At 39.7% G+C, this 19,119-nt stretch overlaps 1 protein-coding gene across 2 annotated transcripts in view; it reads left to right on the plus strand.

Annotated features, from left to right (window-relative positions):
- SORCS1 (sortilin related VPS10 domain containing receptor 1) overlaps positions 1-19,119 on the plus strand; it is a 259,695-nt gene that overhangs the window by 210,479 nt on the left and 30,097 nt on the right. For both annotated transcript variants that reach the window (XM_053949503.1, XM_053949505.1), the window contains exons 12-18: positions 159-235; positions 1,441-1,532; positions 2,601-2,708; positions 3,655-3,772; positions 5,403-5,533; positions 13,295-13,408; positions 14,400-14,571. In XM_053949503.1, the coding sequence (XP_053805478.1) occupies positions 159-235; positions 1,441-1,532; positions 2,601-2,708; positions 3,655-3,772; positions 5,403-5,533; positions 13,295-13,408; positions 14,400-14,571 (812 nt within the window). The remainder of the gene's footprint in view (positions 1-158; positions 236-1,440; positions 1,533-2,600; positions 2,709-3,654; positions 3,773-5,402; positions 5,534-13,294; positions 13,409-14,399; positions 14,572-19,119) is intronic.

Raw genomic sequence — 19,119 nt, forward strand, 5'->3', positions numbered from 1 at the left:
AACACCTTCCCTTTCCCCCCTTCCCTCTCATTTTTCCTCACAAGCTCTACAGAAGTTCTACAACTGCAAAATAAATAAATAAATACATTTACTCCCCTGATTTGCTTATTGTGCTGTTTCTGAGAGGGCTCCTTCAATAACCAGTGCTTATGTTACAGGTAATATAGGCACTGAGCTATCAGACAATGACATCAGCATGTTTGTTACTTCTGATGCTGGGAACACTTGGAGGCAGGTAAATGACACAGAATCACTGGTTTAAATACAAATCAGGAAATGTCATAAAAGCAGATTCAATCTGTCACTTGCTTTTCATTTCATTTGGTTCAGGGTAGCTTTTTGCAAACCTTTTACGAAAGAGAAAACTTCCCTTCTCAAAGGTACACAGATGTTCAAAGAGAAAGACTGAATATGCTGTTCGACTTCATATAACAGAAAATTATTTTTATTATTCTGCTCAGAGTTTGACTTCAGTTTAACCCCATAGCAAAGACAACAGAATAAATGATGAATAATAAGAGGAGAGCAGTACCTTTTACTATTGTAAATCCCTCGTGCCAACCAAACTATTTTTCTTTTTGTCCATGACTATACTTACCCAAAAATCAGCAATTTCGCTGGTCTACTTTTTCTCACTTCAGCTGGGACTCACTTCACCTAAGCTGAGTTGTCCAAAGTTTGTTGCCTACATAAATGGATTATTTTGCAGAAAAAGTCAAAATTCAGAAAAAGACAAAATTTAGTTCACCTTGTTCCAAAGCTGCCTTCCTGTGGAAAGAGACTGGATGATGAAATTATATCTAGTTCCTAATACTTAGTGGAGTCTCACCTGTTAAGAAGTGCCCTCTAATGTGTTTATCCTCAGATCAGGAAATTCTGTTATTCCTATTTTCTGAATGGGATATCAAGTCATGCAGAGAAAAAGTAACTCTCAGATTAACAAATGATGCTGTATAGACTGTAGAGCAGATGTTTGCAGAAAGTTAATATAAAAAAGACACAGGGAGAGAAAATATTTTCCAATATTTGATAATCCAGGAATCTAATTACTTTGCAGTGTTTGACCAGCCTCATTTTTCTGTCTAAATCAATTATTTGAGATGGGGCCAGACATGTGCAAACACATGAAATTCTTCTTTAAACAAAAATTTGTCATCGAAAGGAGGGAAATTGTTGATCCTTGCAAAAAAAAAATCATATTTCTAACTTTCTGTCAAGCAAGGGAAGAATGAATTTTCCACAGACCTAGAAAAACTGTGGGAAAGAATGCCCAAACAATAAAAAACTGAGTCCAGGAAATATATCTATAATTTCCTTTAGTTTATAATTTTCCTAGCATATAACTGTCCTGTGTCATGATCCTACTTAAGGAACTGTGACATTTTCTTGATACTAAGGTTAATAGGTTTAAATAAACACTTTTTTTTTTTTTTTTTTCAGATCTTTGAGGAAGAGCACAGTGTTCTGTACCTGGATCAAGGTGGAGTACTCGTTGCCATGAAACACACATCTCTGCCTATCAGACACCTCTGGTAATGACTCCACTTGTGTTAAATGGCTGCTGTCCCTCTCTTCAGATGCCAGGAAGTAGGCACTTAGTGTGCATCCAGTCTTCTGCAGCTCTAATCTAGAAAGTATTTGTTAAGATATTGGCAAACCTTACGTTAGATAAAGCTAAGAAATCCTGGAAATTACAGAATTACAGTTTACATAATTTTGGCTTGGCAGGTCTGAGATATCATCAGTATAATTCCACAACACTCCTGATTTACCACAGTTTGGCTTTTTGGATTTGTATATATATATATATATATATATATATATATATATACATATACACATACACATATATATACACACACATATATATACACACATATATATATGGTTTATGCTTTTGTCTCTCATTAAGTTACCAAAGTAGTCCTAATTTTCAAAATTATTGATGAGCTTGCCTTCTGTGTGGCAGGCAGCACTTACAAACCAGAATTTTGTTGAATACATTCAGGGTTATGTAACTGGTAATGCAAAAGTGCAGTTAGCATTCCTGAGTGAGGAGGCAGAGTATAGCTTTGTGCTGTTCTGCATTATTTACTTCCACCACAGTTAGTGGCATATCAGAATCTGAAACACCCAGACCCAAGTCTTAAGAAATTATGAGTGGGTCCAGGCTTTCACTTACACTTCCCACAGGGGAGACTGCTGGTCTGAAGAAATTATCATCCTCCAGAAAGCTAACCTCAAAATGTTTTATACTGGGGACTCAAATACCAAATGTTCAAAATCACTTGTTTATTTTTTTAAAAAATCTTATTCTTAGGTTACATTTTGCCCTTTGAGCATCAATCTTTAACATAAATTCTAGTTTCTACCACTTAAATATTGGCCATGGGTTAGTGGTATGATGCCAGACAAGCTTGATCAGTGCTCTGGTTTACAATGCTTCCCCAAAAAATAGTTATTTAAAGGACCAAAAAATCAGAATCCAATAAGAGAAGCTGTTTTCTACTTCTCCATAGCAGCTGTAGTGGACTAGAGAATCCCTTTGAGTAAGATAGGAGAGTAAGGAAAGAAGACACTAATTCTGCTTTCTCCTCTAGGTTAAGTTTTGATGAAGGGAGATCTTGGAGCAAGTACAGTTTCACATCCCTCCCACTGTTTGTAGATGGAGTTTTAGGGGAGCCTGGAGAGGAAACCCTCATCATGACGTAAGTGAGCATGTCATAATGATGCTTTGGAGGTGAGCCACACGTTGTATTTTGGAACAGTGTAATTTCTGCTTGGGGACCAAACCAAGTACAATCTGCAGCCAGGAGTGTGCAGTCTTCTGTTGCTAAATCATCAGTTTATTTGTGATACGACTGAGGGATTAGCAACATGGTTCCTTGCAAGCTGCAAACGTATTATCACTTAGCTTATCAGCATGAAACCTGACTCCTCAAATTGAATGTGATATAAAGCAGAGTTACTGTTGACATATTAATATTTGAAAGAAAAATGGTGAGGTATTTTTTTATAACTGTGTTTTTGCTGCTACATTATTTTTCTTTTTAATGAGACACAGATAAGTGAAGACATTCTTTTGTAAAAATGAATGACAAAATGTTGCCTCGAGGCTGACTCATGAAAAATTATGTTTAGTTTCAATGTGGTATGCTGAGTTCTGCATGATGCATAAATCTGGACTCAGTATGCCAGAAACTGTGATATTTTATCTGAAACCTGAAATAAGCAGAATATGTGGCTTGGAAACTAACCTGAGCTAATAAAGATGTATGAAGAATGTTCCTTCAGGTTCTGATTTTAATTTGCATGGAAGGGATTCCCAAAGCTTAAAACTCAGATAAAACTCTTGAAGGTATTACTGTCTCCAGCCCCACATCAAGTCTTCTCTTGACTCTTCAATTTGAGTAATTTTGGATATTGTCATAAGGGGGAGGGTCTTAGTGAACAGAATGAAAGCTACATGCAATTTTTCAGTTTCTAATAGGGTTATAGATATTTAGCAGGCTAAGTTTCACTTTGTCAGTCCAGTGAAAATGAGCAGGACTCTCACTCTTAAAGCAATTGATCTCTGTTGGAAATGATGGTGACTGAACCTCTGTAACTACCAGACTTCCTTTTACTGTATGTTCTTCCTGCTGCATTCTGTAGTGTGTTTGGACATTTCAGCCACCGCTCAGAGTGGCAGCTGGTGAAAGTAGACTACAAGTCCATCTTTGATCGGAGATGTGCAGAAGAGGACTACAGGCCTTGGCAACTCCATAGCCAGGTGAGAAGTGAGGATGCTGGGATCTGACCTGAAGTAGCTAATGATCCTACAGTTCAGATCAGCACAATCCAGTATCTTCTCCTAACAGTTTGGTGTTAGCTCATTCCTTACTGGGTGGATCTGTTCTGTTGCCTCAGATTGAGACTCTGTGATCCCTGAAGGATGAACAGCTGTCTTTTGGGTGTCATCCTGCACACAGACAATTACCTCAGACTTATGCAGACTTGAAACAGTACAACAGCAGAAGAACTGCCACTGAGACCTGAACTCCTTCACTCTTACACATCCCATCCAATTTCCCCATCCTTACCTCCTTTCTCTCCTTCACCACTCCGTGTCCTCAGAGCCAGTGTCTTAAGAACATTCTAGTTTCTCCCATTTCTGGCCCTCTTAGCCTCATTTCTTGCTCATTTTTCTTGGTTTCATTCCTGATCTGTCTCTCTCTACTGTGGGAGTTGGGCACTTTAATCCCCAATTCATTGTCCCCCATGCCCTGCCCTGTGCATCCTGGATGCAGCTGCTGCATCACTTTCTGAACCACGGAATTCATGCCCAGCAAGGTGAGCTGCTCTGCACAGTGCCTGCACCTGCCTCGGGGCACCTTCCCAGCTCTGCCAAGACACAACAGCCTATGTTTCATCAGGTTAGAATAAAATATGGCCCAAATTCTGTGGTTATATAAACACCACAGGCTCCACTGAAGTCTAGAGTAAAGCACACATTTATATCATCAAAGGTTGTCTTTCTGTATATATATTGCTGGGCAAGAATTTAATAATGAATATGAAATGAAAGTAGCTTGACTCAGACTAGCTGCTCACACAAGGCACAACTCTACACTAAAAATATCAGTTATTACTTAGATCTTTAGATGCTGAAAATCAGTACAGCTTCCTTGAAATTCAAGGAAGCACAGCATTTTAGACCAGTAGCTATTCAGGCCCTTCTGTTTCATGCCATCAAATCATCAAATAAAAGCTATGAAAAAATTTTCCATAATGATTTTAACAGCATAAAAGGTAATTAGTGAGACTCCACTGTATTTTGTTCTTTGCTTTCTTGAATTTACATAAGCAAAAATACCAAGGATTTTGCAGTATTTCTTTGAGGATATTGGCTTTGGAGCTTGTAGAACTACTTTTAGGAAGGCTTCTGTGTACTCTTTACTTTTGAATTCCTTTCCACTGAGATTGCAAGGCTGAGCCTTGTTCCCAAATAGAAATATTAAGCAGGGTGCTGAAGATGGGAAGTTTTAGCATCTACATAACAAGTCAAACCCCCTAAAACCAAACTCATTCATGGAAGTATTTACATAAACACACATTACAAGTTTCTACTGAATGAAAATATTCCCAGAGAGGTCAGACCAAAGAAATAAACCTGCTGTGTTTATTCAGAACTGAATAAGATATATAAGTAATCTCAGATAATTTCTTAGTGTGTATTGGAAAAGTTGATTTAGTTTCAGTTAGAGCTCCAGTAGCTCTAATTAACTCCAGTGTGCTGAGATGGCATTTGGCTCCCCGTCCTCTTCCCTTGAGTAACACCTTCTGTTGCACAGGCTTGGAAAAACCAGGTGACACAAATAGCCTGGTGGGTGTCAAAGAAATGTTTCTGGTTTTGTTTCCAGGGAGAAGCCTGCATCATGGGAGCAAAAAGGATCTACAGGAAGCGCAAGTCAGAGAAGAAATGCATGCAAGGGAAATATGCTGGGGCTATGACCTCAGAGCCCTGCGTGTGCACAGAGGCAGACTTTGACTGGTGAGCGATGGGCAGAAGGGCTGGGTGCTCTCACACAGCACCACGGGGATCCTTAGAGAGGCTGTAGGCTTGCAGAGAGCAGAAATTAATAAACATGCAGGTATTGAAATGGGCTGCTCCCTGATCATGCAGGTGTGTTAAGAGAAGGAAAGGTGGAATAGGTATCTGTAATCTCCTAAGGCTCCCACAAAATCAGGCTGAGCAGACCATTTTCCAGCTCTGTGCACCGGTAAGGTAACGGGTCAATTTAGTACATCTAACCTTAGCAATGGCCAAAGGTGGCTGAGAGCAGTCTGAAGACATATAACAGCATTGTGTAAAAAAGAAAATAAATTCTTAACACCTACACCCATATGTATATATGAGTGAAAGTAAATATATGCATATGCTATGTATGCCTTCAGCTTCTAGAATCAGGTATCTAGGAAATAAATTCCTGGGTCATTTGTTGCATCTGGACCATCATGTGTGACAGTATCCAGCAGACATTGCCTTCCTGATTCGAGTTAATCTCCTTCTGAAGCCTTTTCTTCTCTGATGTTTGCTATGGGAAATAGAGTCCATTGGTAAGTTATGCGTGGCGTGATAAAATCTTCAGCTGCTGGTTTCATTTCAGTATTACTGCTGACTCACACCAATTTGCACAAAAAAGGCAGGGAACCACATTATTGAAATCTCTTTCTTACCTCTTTTCTTCAAGTCTACAAGTTCCTCAGTATTTTGGATGAGAGAAATGTTGGCTGCTTGGCAGTGCTGATAAACTCCCTTTGTGCCTCACCCACCCAGATCTATGTCATGTTACTAATTAAACCCAGAATCTGGTGTGTGAATCCTGAAAAGGTTCATCCCATCAATATTTTATATGGAAGTTTATAGCATTTCCCTTCCTACTCCTACATAAACATAGAATATTTTTTCTGTATAAAATCACAGAAACACAGGAGGCTTTTATATTGTGTCAAAAAAGTCAGTTCTCTTGCTCCAGAAAATAACAATTATGAACATATTTTGGCACAGATTTTGTCAATATGTTTTCTTGATGATTTCCTCATTTTCCATTTAGTTCTTTTCTAGGGAGATCTGTGTGTAGATTGCCATTCAGGTGTCCAAAGCTCCTGGATTTCAATAATTTTAATCATATTTCTCTTGTAATGTAAAAAAGATAAAAGCCAAACCAAAAACCCCAAACCATCATTAAAAGCAGGGAAACTCCCTGAAGATTTTGACCCTTACAGGGCATGCAGTACAATGCTGAGCCAACCTCATGGCCTTGTAAAATAGTTGATGCAATTGACTCACAGTCAGTCCATTAGTGTTTAAATCCCTGGCACTTGTAAGGGACACACATACCTGAAAAGTCTGATAAAAATACGCTTTCCTTCCAGCACTTCTCTCTGAGAATGAATACATTTATTTCATTAAAATTGACTTTGTGGCTTGCCACTACAAAACTTTGCTTCTAGGTACAGAACAAAAGTACCACAGTGACATTTGCTGGTGGAAGCATGCTTTTATTTCTTTAATGTTCACCTCAAGGAAACTTTCTCCAAAGGCTCTGATGGGCTATGGGAGAATCTCTAAGAGAAGGCTTGGACTGGGCATGTACAACAGGCACTCACAGTTCACATGCATTAACAAGATGCCTCAAATCTGTTGGAAGAGGCAGAATTAGGACCTTTCTGACCAAGGACCTTTCTCTTTCTCATGGAATCAGTTTTGGTTTAGATCAGACTGTTGTGATCCCCTCCCTTTCTCCCTGAGCTCAAGTTATTCCTACAGTCCTGAGACTTGGATTTCTACTTTATCCATTTCGGCTTCCCTCCCTACTGCCTCTGATGAAAAAAGATTGAAATATTGCTTTAAGGATCCAGTTCAGAAACATTTGCCAACAATACTCATCAGGAGCATAATTTTACATAGATATGCCAGAGAAGGACAGAAAAAGAGAAAAGAAATGGTGAGAAAAAAAAGCAATTATGTCTGCTAAGAAAGGCAAAGCTTCTGCTGCACCACTGTAATTTCCAGTGCCTGCCTTGTTGAACTCTGCATGAGGCTTCACTGCCAATTCACCCTGCAGAAGTTGGAGGGAGGTTTGGAGGAAGTCAGGGAATGAATTCTTGCTGCGGTAGGGTGCCCTCTGTGGAGTTCTTTCCTTTTCAGGAAGAAAAAAGCACTTTTATCAGCCTCACTCATGACATTTCAACATTTCAACGCTTTTGATTTTTTTTTTTTTTTTTTTTTTTTTTTTTTTTTTTTTTTTTTTTTTTGGCTGGGCAGGGCTCTTAATTGAAGGAGATTGAAAGGGACATTATCCCCTGGACAAGGAGAAGCTCCTTAGCTGCCCACACTTGATTTTTGAATCTTGAAATAAGCTGGACAGGTTTTTATATTGTCAGTGGTTACAGAACCCATGTTTATTTACAGAGTTGAAGAAAAAATAATCCCTGTCATTGTGTTGTCGTTGCTGTTTAAACACTAAATTTATATGGAGAAAATTTTATTATCTGAGCTTGTCAGAGATTGGAGTAAAAAATTGTATCTCTCTGGTTGGGTAAAGTGAGAAAAAGTGTTATTGCTGTTAATCCTGCAAGTCCTTTTTTATCAGTTCAGGGGGAAAATAGCAGGTATAAAAGACAGATTTTCTATTTTTTTTTTTTTTTTTTTCCCTTGTAATATCACAGAACTCCAGATTAATTTCAAATCCGTATGCAGCCCGCCAGGACTCCTTTCTCAGGGAAAAGGGCACATTTGTTTATTGTTTTGCGCAGCAACAAAACCGAGTGACATTAGAAGGGACCGTGGCTCCTCCAGCCTTGGAAGCGGGGCTCTGCTGCCCGCAGCCAGTTTTTATCCATGCCGGGCTTCCACAGCTTTTCTTCTTTCCTTCCCGCCGGGCTGCGAGCCGGAGGGGCCGGGCCGGGAGCCGGCTCTCCGTGCAGGGCACGAGGCTCGCAGCCAGAGGGCAACAGCGCTTCAGGAATGGGGGAGCCGGGACGCGCTGGAGCCCTCGGCGAGTCTGTCCTAGCAACGGCCTAGAAACGAGAATCTCCTTCTTCGTTTAATTGATTTGGGTAAATGGATGGCACCGTTACTTGGGTGTTATTAAAGCATTAATTTACCCGGTTTCCTCACATTGTGTTCCTTCCTGCCGTCTGAGCGTTATTGCAGCAATATCTCTTCAGCAGAAATGCCTCCTAGACACAGATGGAAACCTTTGGTGGTGTTCATCCTTCAGCCACCTGTCTCCCAGGTCCTTTAATGGGAACTCTGAGTAAAGTGTCCCCCCCGTCAGTCCTCCCTCTGGACCCGCTGTCATTAATACTGACAGCTTTTTCTATCAGTATTCCACCTCACACCTTCATGGGAAGAGTGAGCTTGTTGATACTGGTGCCAGTGGTTTTGGATAGCCAGAGAGTCACAAAGGTGCCTTAGTGCAACTGGGAATCAGGTCTGCTTATTTTTTTCACAGATGATATCAGCAAGGATCTGGCTGGCTCTTTTTATATTCTCTGGTACTTAAATTACAGCCCTGCCTGCTGGGGTGAGTTCCTATGCTAAAACATCAGAGTCCTGCACCAGGAGAAAATGTTCTGACAAACCCCAGGGAGGCAGGGGACAGACACTGGGTGAGGTCAGATTCTGCTGGATTTGTGTGTCACCAGCCATCAGCTCAGATCATGCAGGTGCCAGCTCTGAAATACACCTGTATTTGCACCCTTTGGTTATGGGCTTGGTGAGCTAACAAATAGTAATTTAGAATGAATTTTTAGTTCATTTTGAGTGCTTGTGGAAAATGCAGATTCACTATGCAAAATCTACAGTGCATCTTTAAGGGCCTGGATACCTACTGGGCATGGATTTAGTGGAAAGATTTCAGGGATTTTCGGTTCCATATTAACATAAGCTGGTACAGCTTGACTCCAAATACTGCAATGCAATTATAATTGTACACCTCTGTAGATCTACAGTTCAGACTGTAGCTGAATCCATCCTTCTCTGAGTTAAATCCCATGTCAGGTCCTGTAGAACTGAGGAACAAGCACAGCTCCCCTTTAATACACATCTACACTTGAATCATGGTTGAATATTAGAAAATGGTATAAAGTGAATAAAAAGGTGGTGAGACTTTTCCAGTGCTGTGGCCACAGTTATTTCTTCCCACCAGGGCTTTTGCAAACTGCAGAAAAGGTGACTATTTTCAGAGATAGCTCAATTCCACCCCATTTAATGTCCAAAATGTTTGGAGAGCTCAGCATGCAAAAACACAAGAACCATTGTCAGCTTCTGGCATAGCTGACCTTAAGGTGAAGCTGTTGATCTTAAAGAATTTCTATGATTACATGCTAAGTCATATACTGATTTTTAGAAGCTATGAACATGGCAATCACTCATCTGAATTAACTAGTTATTTCTATCTTAGAGCAGTAAGATTTTAATAATTTCATGTGAATTAACAGTTCTTCCAAACAGTATGTTTGTCAGGTCTCTTTTCAAATTACAAACTTCCTTAGGGGATTGCTTTTCTTTGATTATTACCTATGGTGAAAATAATATTAGATAAAGGAATTTATCATGAGCATTGAGCAGAGATTCAAAACGTCTGGAATGAATTTGTATCTAATTACAGAAAAGAACTTGCAGTTCTACTTGACTAAGACAAATAGGATTCCAGTTTAAACCAGTAGAAGGGTAAAACCCTAATCAATGAGAGCCACAAGACAGGCTGCTTCATACTGATAAAGCAATCCCTGATGGCAAATGCTTCACTCCTTTTTAGGAGATACATTATCTGTGTCATCCAAGTTCTTTTCAGGCAGGCACAAAATATCATCAATATATGCAAATGCCAATTCCCACTTCCCAGGCAATGACTCGGGGAGCTGATTGCAGGCTGAGGCTGATGCCTTCCCCATCTCCAGACTTTCCTGTACTGGCTCGTGCTATGGACATCCAATTGATGGTAATGCTTCTTGATTGCTACAAAGCCTGTTGTGCCAAATTGTAGGCAGCAGCAATTTGTTGTCAGCATCAGTGTTCTGCATGCACCAGCCTGTAGCCAAGGAATTCATTAGATTCCAAGACTGCGGAGGTGAACGGGTGGCTGCTGCATCTGTGGAGGGATATGGAGCAGCAATTCATGTCATTTGCTGGGATGATATTTCTGTAGGGCCTTAATGAGCCAGATGATTTGCAAGCCTGAAAACTAACACTGTGAAACTTGTGTGGTATAACTATTTCTGCTGTGGAAAATCCTAGAATTTCTTTCTCTTGACTTTGAGCAATATGATCCAAGTACAGTCAAAACTAGTTAAGTCCAGCTTGGCTTGCCCAGATTTACAGGTAGGAATAGGAAGCAAAATAGTAGCTTGAATCTAGACATGTGCATAGTGAGAAAGCCCAGACTAGTGCATCAAATTGGATTGTGAGTACTGATCCCCTTTGAGGCAGATTTCACTGTATTAGTTTGTCTTGTTTTCACCTGATTACAGAACACTGTGTGTGTACAGTGTTACAGCTTTTTAATTAGAGTCACACATGATAACTTAGGAATTCAGTGCTGCAGAGTGTTTACAAATGAATTACAAAAATACAGGAGTCCCATTTGTATGTAAATATTTGTTTTCTCCAAGCAAATCAGAATGGTGTTATTCTTCATTACAAAGTGTATTCTGCAGCTATAGTGTTCTTATTCCAACAAGGATGATTATAAAAGCACATGGCAATGGAGAATTGGCTGGCTGATGCTTCCAAAGCAATTAAGCAGCACTGAGTTGGAACCATCTGAGTAAATAGATTGATGAAAATTCAGTCAAAAAAAAATGAGGAAAAGCCCATTTAGGTCATCTACTTTATTGCTGTTTCCTAAAGTATGTTCTCAATTACTTGTTGTAGATACCCCAAGCACCACAGCTGCCAAAATGTTCCTTTGGAACAGTCATGCAGTCCAATATATGTTTAGGAGTTTTCTTAAGTGATAGGCAGCATTAATTTCCTTTTGCTTAATGTCATCTTTTTAATTTTGCCATATTGAGATTGCCTCAAAACATTTTTTTTCTTGAAGTTTTTTTTCTTGAAGTTGAAGCAGAAGTAAAATACGGGGACTGAATTATTTTCGATGTATTTTCTTGATAACCACTACAAAAAACTTAACAAAGATAAATCAAAACATTGTCTCCTTTTTTTCTTCTTTGTATTATATCTTAGATTGGTACCAAACTTCTTAACATTGTTTACTAGTCACTCACTACATCTTATTTTTAAGTCATTGTGCTTTTTCAAGACACTTGAACAAAGTCTTCATTAAGTTAAACACTCTTCTTGTTGTTAATATTTTTCTATAACTATCTCTCTTGTTGATGATCTGGTAGGTCTCACCCTGGCCATGGACTGATGGCTGTCTTGTGACAGCTCTGGGAGGAGCTGGAGCAGGGGCTCCACTAACTTTGATCAGGTGTTTTTTCCATCTCCTCTTTTTTCTCTCTGCTTCGTTACATACATATACAAATATGAGCCCTTAATCACATAATCTAACACTGCCTTACTCTTCTCTTGGAAAATCAGGCTACTTGATACCAAGGATATTGGTATCAAGATAATAAGTAAAAGATAAAGATAATTAAAGATAATAAATAAAAAATACTTTACAGAAAAGTGCTATTTTAAGATCAAGGATTGTGTTGCAACTGGAATACTGGAATGGAGTTGGTGGATTCTGTATAGCAGTTCTCAGATACAACATCCCATTACTGCTCCATTATGAACTATGGAGAAGGCTTAGTAAAAGGAATAAGAATGATTATCCAACCAAGCAGTCCTCATTACTCAACGGCTGGAAAGTAAACCCACATGTGAATGGAATACTGATTAGAGAGGTTTTCTGTTAGCTGGATTTTTTTTTTCCTGCAATAACATTTTTTATAAAGTCTTTGTTTATTTGGAATCAGAAACAATTTCAAATGTTTTTAGTGAAACCAAAGCAAATTTAGTTACAGCTAAACTCAAATTGTGACAAAAGATTAAAGTTTGACTCACTGTTTCTAGCACGTGATTTTTGGTAGCATTTCCTCTTCCAAGCAAAAAGAGAATTGAAGATCACAAAATTCCTATTACCAAATATGCTGTTAATGTCTTCAGGCGAGAGCTCTCTCAGGGCTGTAAATTTCCTTCTGCATCCTCTGTGATATAGTTTCCAAATGCAATTAGCTTTTTAGCCCTTCAGTTTTCTAAGACATGACTGAGACAGTGTTGATTTAACTTAGCTTAGATTTCTGAGGTTTCTGGGGTTTTTTGGGGGGGTTGATTGGTTGGTTGTTTTTTTTTTTTTGTTTTTTTTTTTTTTGTTTTTTTTTTTTTGTTTTGTTTTTTTTTTGTTTTTTTTTTTTTTTTTTTTGTTTTTTGTTTGGTTGGTTTTGAGTTGTTTGGTTTGGTTTGGTTTCATTTTGGTTTTTTTTTTTATATTTGAGCCTAGATTTGATCCTGAGAGGTACTGTTAGTCTGTGGAGAGGGAACAATTTATGCAATACTCATAAACTACCTGCTCTGGTTCTTCTTTTTTATACTGGGATTTATGCAAGATAACTACCCCAATTAAAAAAGCTGAAGTGGAATGAAGAATCTGTTCTGTCGGTAAAAATAAAATCAGAAATCCTAGTAAACAGATGGAGGAAAATCAAAGCTTGTATTAACAGTAGAGAGCACAAGCTAATACCGTGTTTGTTCTTTTGGGGTTTTATGTGATGGTTTCTTTTAATGTCACAACAGTGATTACGGATATGAACGCCACAGCAATGGCCAGTGTTTACCAGCATTTTGGTATAACCCATCCTCCTTGTCAAAAGACTGCAGCCTTGGACAGAGTTACCTCAACAGCACTGGGTAAGTGGCTCACCAGGCTTTATTTAGCTAGAGCACCCATATGGATTTAACCCAATGACAACTAGAGATTACACCTACTGTAGATGTGTCAGAGCTGGCTGAAGACCCTGGGACGCCTTCATCACCACCTCTGTTGGGTTGCACATCTGTCACTCCAGATCTTCATCATGTGTGGCCCAGGCTTTTCTCTGAAAGATGATGCCTTAAAAAAAATCGGGGGGGAGACTGTAAGGTCAAATCATTAATGTTTCTGAAAAGACTCCCCTTAAAATCCTGTGAGATCAGGTGAGGCAGGACCACTGGAAGATACATTAGTGGACAGAGATGGAACTGATGTATATGTGAAGTGAAGTAATAGATGGGCAGCTAGCCCAAATGCTGACTGTTCTTTGGCCCTCTTGGAAGTCAATGGAAGATGTAGTTTAAGTTAAGATCCTGGCAGACTTCATTTATGGTGAAAGTGATTAAAGGAAACAAAGCAACCCAAGCTGTGTTTGGAGGGTTTGTACTCTGAAAGATGGGCAGAATCTGCTTTTTGCTTCCATTGTTATTGCTCTAGCCCTTGAGGGTTACATCTTTAGAGGCACTTATCTCACAACTAATAAGAAGTGGAGAATGTGAGAAAAGTTGTTAAACTTTGCCCAACAGTGTAATAATTGAATACAATGCCATACTGTATGTGTGTACAATTTATTTTTAACTTCATAGTTATTTAACTCATAACATACCATTTTATGGTTTGGGCAATTTATGGTACCTTACATGGTATCAGGAAATGGGAATATTGCAGGAAATGAACACATGCCATTAACAACAGTACGAGCTACTGGTGTGTTGGGCACACGAGGAATGCTTGGCTGAGACAAATACTGAAATACTTATGGGAATCTTTGTTTCCTAACAATCTCCTTAGTCTAAAGGCACCTGTTCTCAGTTAACCCCGCAGTGCTCCTTGTCAGCACCTGGCACGGGTTTCCCCATCCCATTACAGGTACCGGAAGGTTGTTTCCAACAACTGCACGGACGGGGTGCGGGAGCGCTACACGGCCAAGCCCCAGCAGTGCCCGGGCAAACCTCCCCAGGGCCTCCGCATCGTCACGGCCGACGGCCGGCTCACGGCCGAGCAGGGCCACAACGTCACCTTCCTGGTGCAGCTGGAGGAGGTAGGCTCTGTGTGACCTTCACCCCGAGTGTATCTGAGTGGGACTCGCGCCAGGAAAAGTTTGCAAAGAGGTGAAGCAAGACAGGGCGGTATAAAGTCAGTCACGGCCGGGATGTAGCTGGGTGGAGTTTGCTCCAAAATGTATGGACATGAAAGGGCTGTCATTGTGGTGCCCAGGGTAATGTCTGGGAGAAGTTGATAAAAAGTGGGAATTGGTATAATTTGGGAATTTCACAGGAGAACTGAAGACTGCAGGTTTGAATTCTGATCCCACACCCTTAACTGTGTTTTTTGCTTCCTGCTGTTTTTTGAAACTGAATTTCCACTGACTTTAAACCAAAGATGACAAATAGTACACATGCAGCTGGGTCCCCATCACACAAGTTGGTACATATTGTTTAGGCATTTATGGGTGAAATCTCAAGATGTCTTCAGCAGGATTAAGTCTGAAATTCATTGCTATTTTGAAACTGATTTGGGCTCTGATCTGTGTTTTTATTATATCTGTAACTTAACTTGGTATTTCATTGTTCTGCTCCCTCTACTCCTGAATCCACAGAAAAAAAGTATTTAAATCTTTTCACCTCTTTTTTCTTTTCAGCACTTCTCTGTCTGTGTTTGATTGCTGGTACATAAGCAGGAACATTCACAAAGTAGCAGTCTTCTCTTTTTCCCTAATCTAATTTGATTTCTTTAAACTTCTATCCCTTTTCCTCTCTTACTGGCCAATAAATCTTAAAACAAATATGCTTTAACACCAAGGAACAATCCCTTTATAGTTTAGAGTATTCAAGGGACAATGTACATCCCTTTTTAATTTAGAGTATAGAGTATTCAAGGAAATTACTTCTGACCCATCTCCTCTGAGGAAAGATTTTTTTTTTTACATCTTTATTATTGATGCTTTCCCCAGCAAACAGGTGTCCTGATTTGTAAAGGCAATACCATATGATAAATCATATCTAACCTGAAGCAGTTTTTGACCCAAATATTTATTTTCTCCAAAATATGGTCACTTTATTTCAGTACTGACAGTCATACAGCATTGCTATTGTGGTGCTGTAATAACAATGGGAACACATAATTTCACCTGATTAAATTATTGATTTCTGCATTTAAAGATGAAAAGGAAGAGGTCTAAAACAAGAGTCAGTCTCCAGGCTTTAAAAAAAAAAAGTAAAAACACACTTTGCATCATCTGTCTCTTCTGAGCAAAGTTTTAGAACTGGGAGAAGGAGATGAATAATCTGAATAGCCAGTCACAAAACTATCAAAGAATTATGCCAATAGTCAGAGGGAGAGACAATCACCCACAGTGTGGGAAGCTCAGGACAAATGTCCTGCTCTTTCCTCTGTGAGTGCTTCAGCTCACATATCATGTAAGAGAACCCTGACCATTCTGTCATACAGGGAGCTGCTGTGCATTGTTCTGTCTCTTTTGTTCATTCTGATCTTTTCTGGCAGCTCTGCTTCAGTGTGCACCAGAGTCTGGAAGCAGCACCTTCTCCAGTATGAGATGGTGCCTCTCTCATGCTGGGTGTCAAGGAGTACAGAACAGATGTTTTGATGAGTGAGTGAGTCAGTTCTGAGGAGATCTAAAGGGAGCTCTTCTTGCGGTGTATCTGATGAGGAGGTTAGGAATTGCTTTTGAGGGCTGTAGCAGTATTGATCAGCCACCAGCCTTTTCAATTACTCTCCCTGTTAGATGAATCTTGACCTCCTGCTCCTAGATTTGTCAACTTAAAGAGCAACCAACAAAACCTTTGGGTAAATTTTATCCAGTCTGGCAATAACTTTGTGTGGGTGTTGCAACAAAAGAAATATTCAACAAAAAGGAATATTTGCCCAGTTATGTGCAAGCTATAGGGGAATAAAATGTAGTTGAAGCAGCAAAACCACATGTAGACTAAACCATTTACCAATTTAACTGTTCAGTGACAAGAAAACATCACTCACTAGAAAAGTTAAACAACCCATCAAAAGACATCTTTTATAAAATGGGTACTGATTTCACAGAATAATTGAGGTTGAAAGGGATCTCTGGAGATAGTTTAATCCAACCCTGCTTCTCAAAGTGAAGTTCCTTTCCCTTGCATACAAGGCAGAGGTATCACAAGACAAGAATTTGCCAATTTCTGTTTATTCTGTCCTGCACAGGTGTATAGCACAGTACAATCCAGCATGATCAGTATCCAAAAAATCTGTGCCACTTCATTTTAACTGAGGGGAAGGCATCAGGAAAGTTAAAAAGGGCTGGTTATGTCACCTTGCACATCTTTTCCTGCAACAACATGTGAAAAAATGTCTCCTATTCAACCCTTGCCCCCTTGAGTGATGGGCAATATTTTAACAGTGCTACACCCTGGTGAGGACTCCTCCTTTAGTGTGAGTGATAGCTGATATCTTTCAGGATGTGAAAAAGCAATGGCTTTTCCTTTTGCATCTTAACATCTCCTGTATCCCTCTGAGACAGTTTGTTTGAAGCCTTCAAATCTGCAGAGCTGTTTCATACACTGCAGCCTCCCAGCTCTCTTTTTTCATGCCCATGTTCCACTTGATCTGTAGGAAAAGGGAAAAAAAAAAAAAAGAGAAGCTGGTGAGCCAAGGTACAAGAGTCTGTTTGAGATTTGTACTCCTGTTATCTTTCTAGGGTTTTCTGCTCCATCTAGGAATCCACCTGGGTTTGAAAAGAGGAACAAACTACAGAAGCAGATTCACTGGAGGCCCTGAAAATTCACTGTGTCTCTGTAGTGGAGCAGATTGCTAAGAGGGCAGGGAGAAACAAATGGCAGCAGTAAAAAAGATGATGTTTTCACTCAGGTGTGGGATGCAGGGGCAGGAACCACAGCACAGTGGTTCCTTGTAGAGCCTGGTTGTGCCTGTAGTGATGCTGAGAGCCATGACTGTGCATTCTGACAAAAACATAATGTGAGCAAAAGATGCCTCAAGAGAAGCAAGGACAAGGCATTCAGAAGTGTTCTGCTATTGAAGAAGACACAAAAGAAAATCATCACTGAAGTTGTGCAAGTGGAGGGAGGGTAGGAACCAGGAGCACACTGAGCATTGCTGATTTCTGAGAGCTGGGATTCTGGCCCAGTTTCTCTAACCCTGATTCACATGAAATTTTCCTGTGAAACATTTATATCTGGCAGCATATAAATAACATTAAAAGCAAACCCAACCAACAGGTCATATTTAAATCATCTGAAGATGATTTAAAGAATCTTTCAAAAGTGATCTAAGTCACCTGTCACCTTTTAGAATTTCTGTCTGACTTCCTCTAAATTGCTTGCAAGGTCACCTTGCACTTAATATTTATGGTCCCATTATTGGAAAGGTTTGGCCAAGTTATTTGTCCAATTAATCTGGGTATAATCATCATGGTATTTTTAGTGGGTGACAATAACCAGGAATCATCAATACTGCCTTCCCTAACTATCATGGGTTGCATTTTATGAAGTATTTTGGAAGTGTTTAATAAGCAAGGCATCATACTTAAGCTGGGAATTTTGCTCTTAAATTTCCATGAGATAAGCAGAATACCAACAGCGTTTTTGTCATTGCGTGACAGCACATGAGAAAATTAGCTATGCTTAAATGCAAATTTTTCATTGCTTAAACATGCTGCCAGTTTAAAGGTTAATCATTTGCCCTGGCCTGGGCTACATGCAGAGACTCAGGGCTGGTACCTCTCACACTGCAGCATTCAACAAGAGTCGTTTTTCAGCCTAAAAAACTGAATCCTTGCTTTATTTTTGGACAGCAGCAAAAGAAAAGTGAAGTTATGAAGGCCCTTTTCCTACTTAAGTTATTCAACCCAACGTCCTTGATGTGTTTTGCTTCTCTGTTGTAGAAAACAGAGGGATTTTTTAAAGTGTGTGTTGTTGCTGTGTGCCTTCCTGATCACATGGTCACGTCGGTCTCTTGCCTGTCACAACCACAATTGTTATTTGTGTGTTAGAGTTATTTGTGTGAACACTTGTGCTGCTGTACTGCTTCAGCAGAGACTCTGAAAGCTGCAGCCTCCAGAGCAACGCTGCTCAGCACAATGGCTTTCAAACTTGTTTCATCCCATTGCTCACACATCTTTGCTGAGGAAATGGATGGCAAAGACATTCAGGGCAGGAAGGTTCAGGGCTTTGACTGTTTCATTACAGATAATTCACAGAGAAACTGCCTCCTCTAATTTATTTTTTATCTTGATAAAATGACAGCCAAAAATCTTTGACATTCCAGGTCTGCCTCAGTTCTCACTTGGCAAAGTCACTCCACTGGGAGTAGATTTTGACTTGCTTTTAACTGCTTGCTGCTGCTGTGTGATGTTTGGATTAGACTAATGTGTGGGGAAAGCTAATTTGTTCCTACACTTCAGGCCACAGGCTGCAATTCAGGCAATCTGAACTCATTCCTGAACCGCACTCTGAGCTCCTTCTGCATGACCTTGAGTAAGAAACTTAAACTTTCTGATGTTTTATTCCCTTCTCATACCCCCCATGCCTTGCATTTGTGTAGTGATTGCTCATAAATCCAGAGGACTCTCTCTTACCAT

The sequence above is a fragment of the Vidua chalybeata genome, chromosome 8 (assembly GCF_026979565.1).
Source record: "Vidua chalybeata isolate OUT-0048 chromosome 8, bVidCha1 merged haplotype, whole genome shotgun sequence".
In the NCBI taxonomy this organism is placed as follows: Eukaryota; Metazoa; Chordata; class Aves; order Passeriformes; family Viduidae; genus Vidua; species Vidua chalybeata.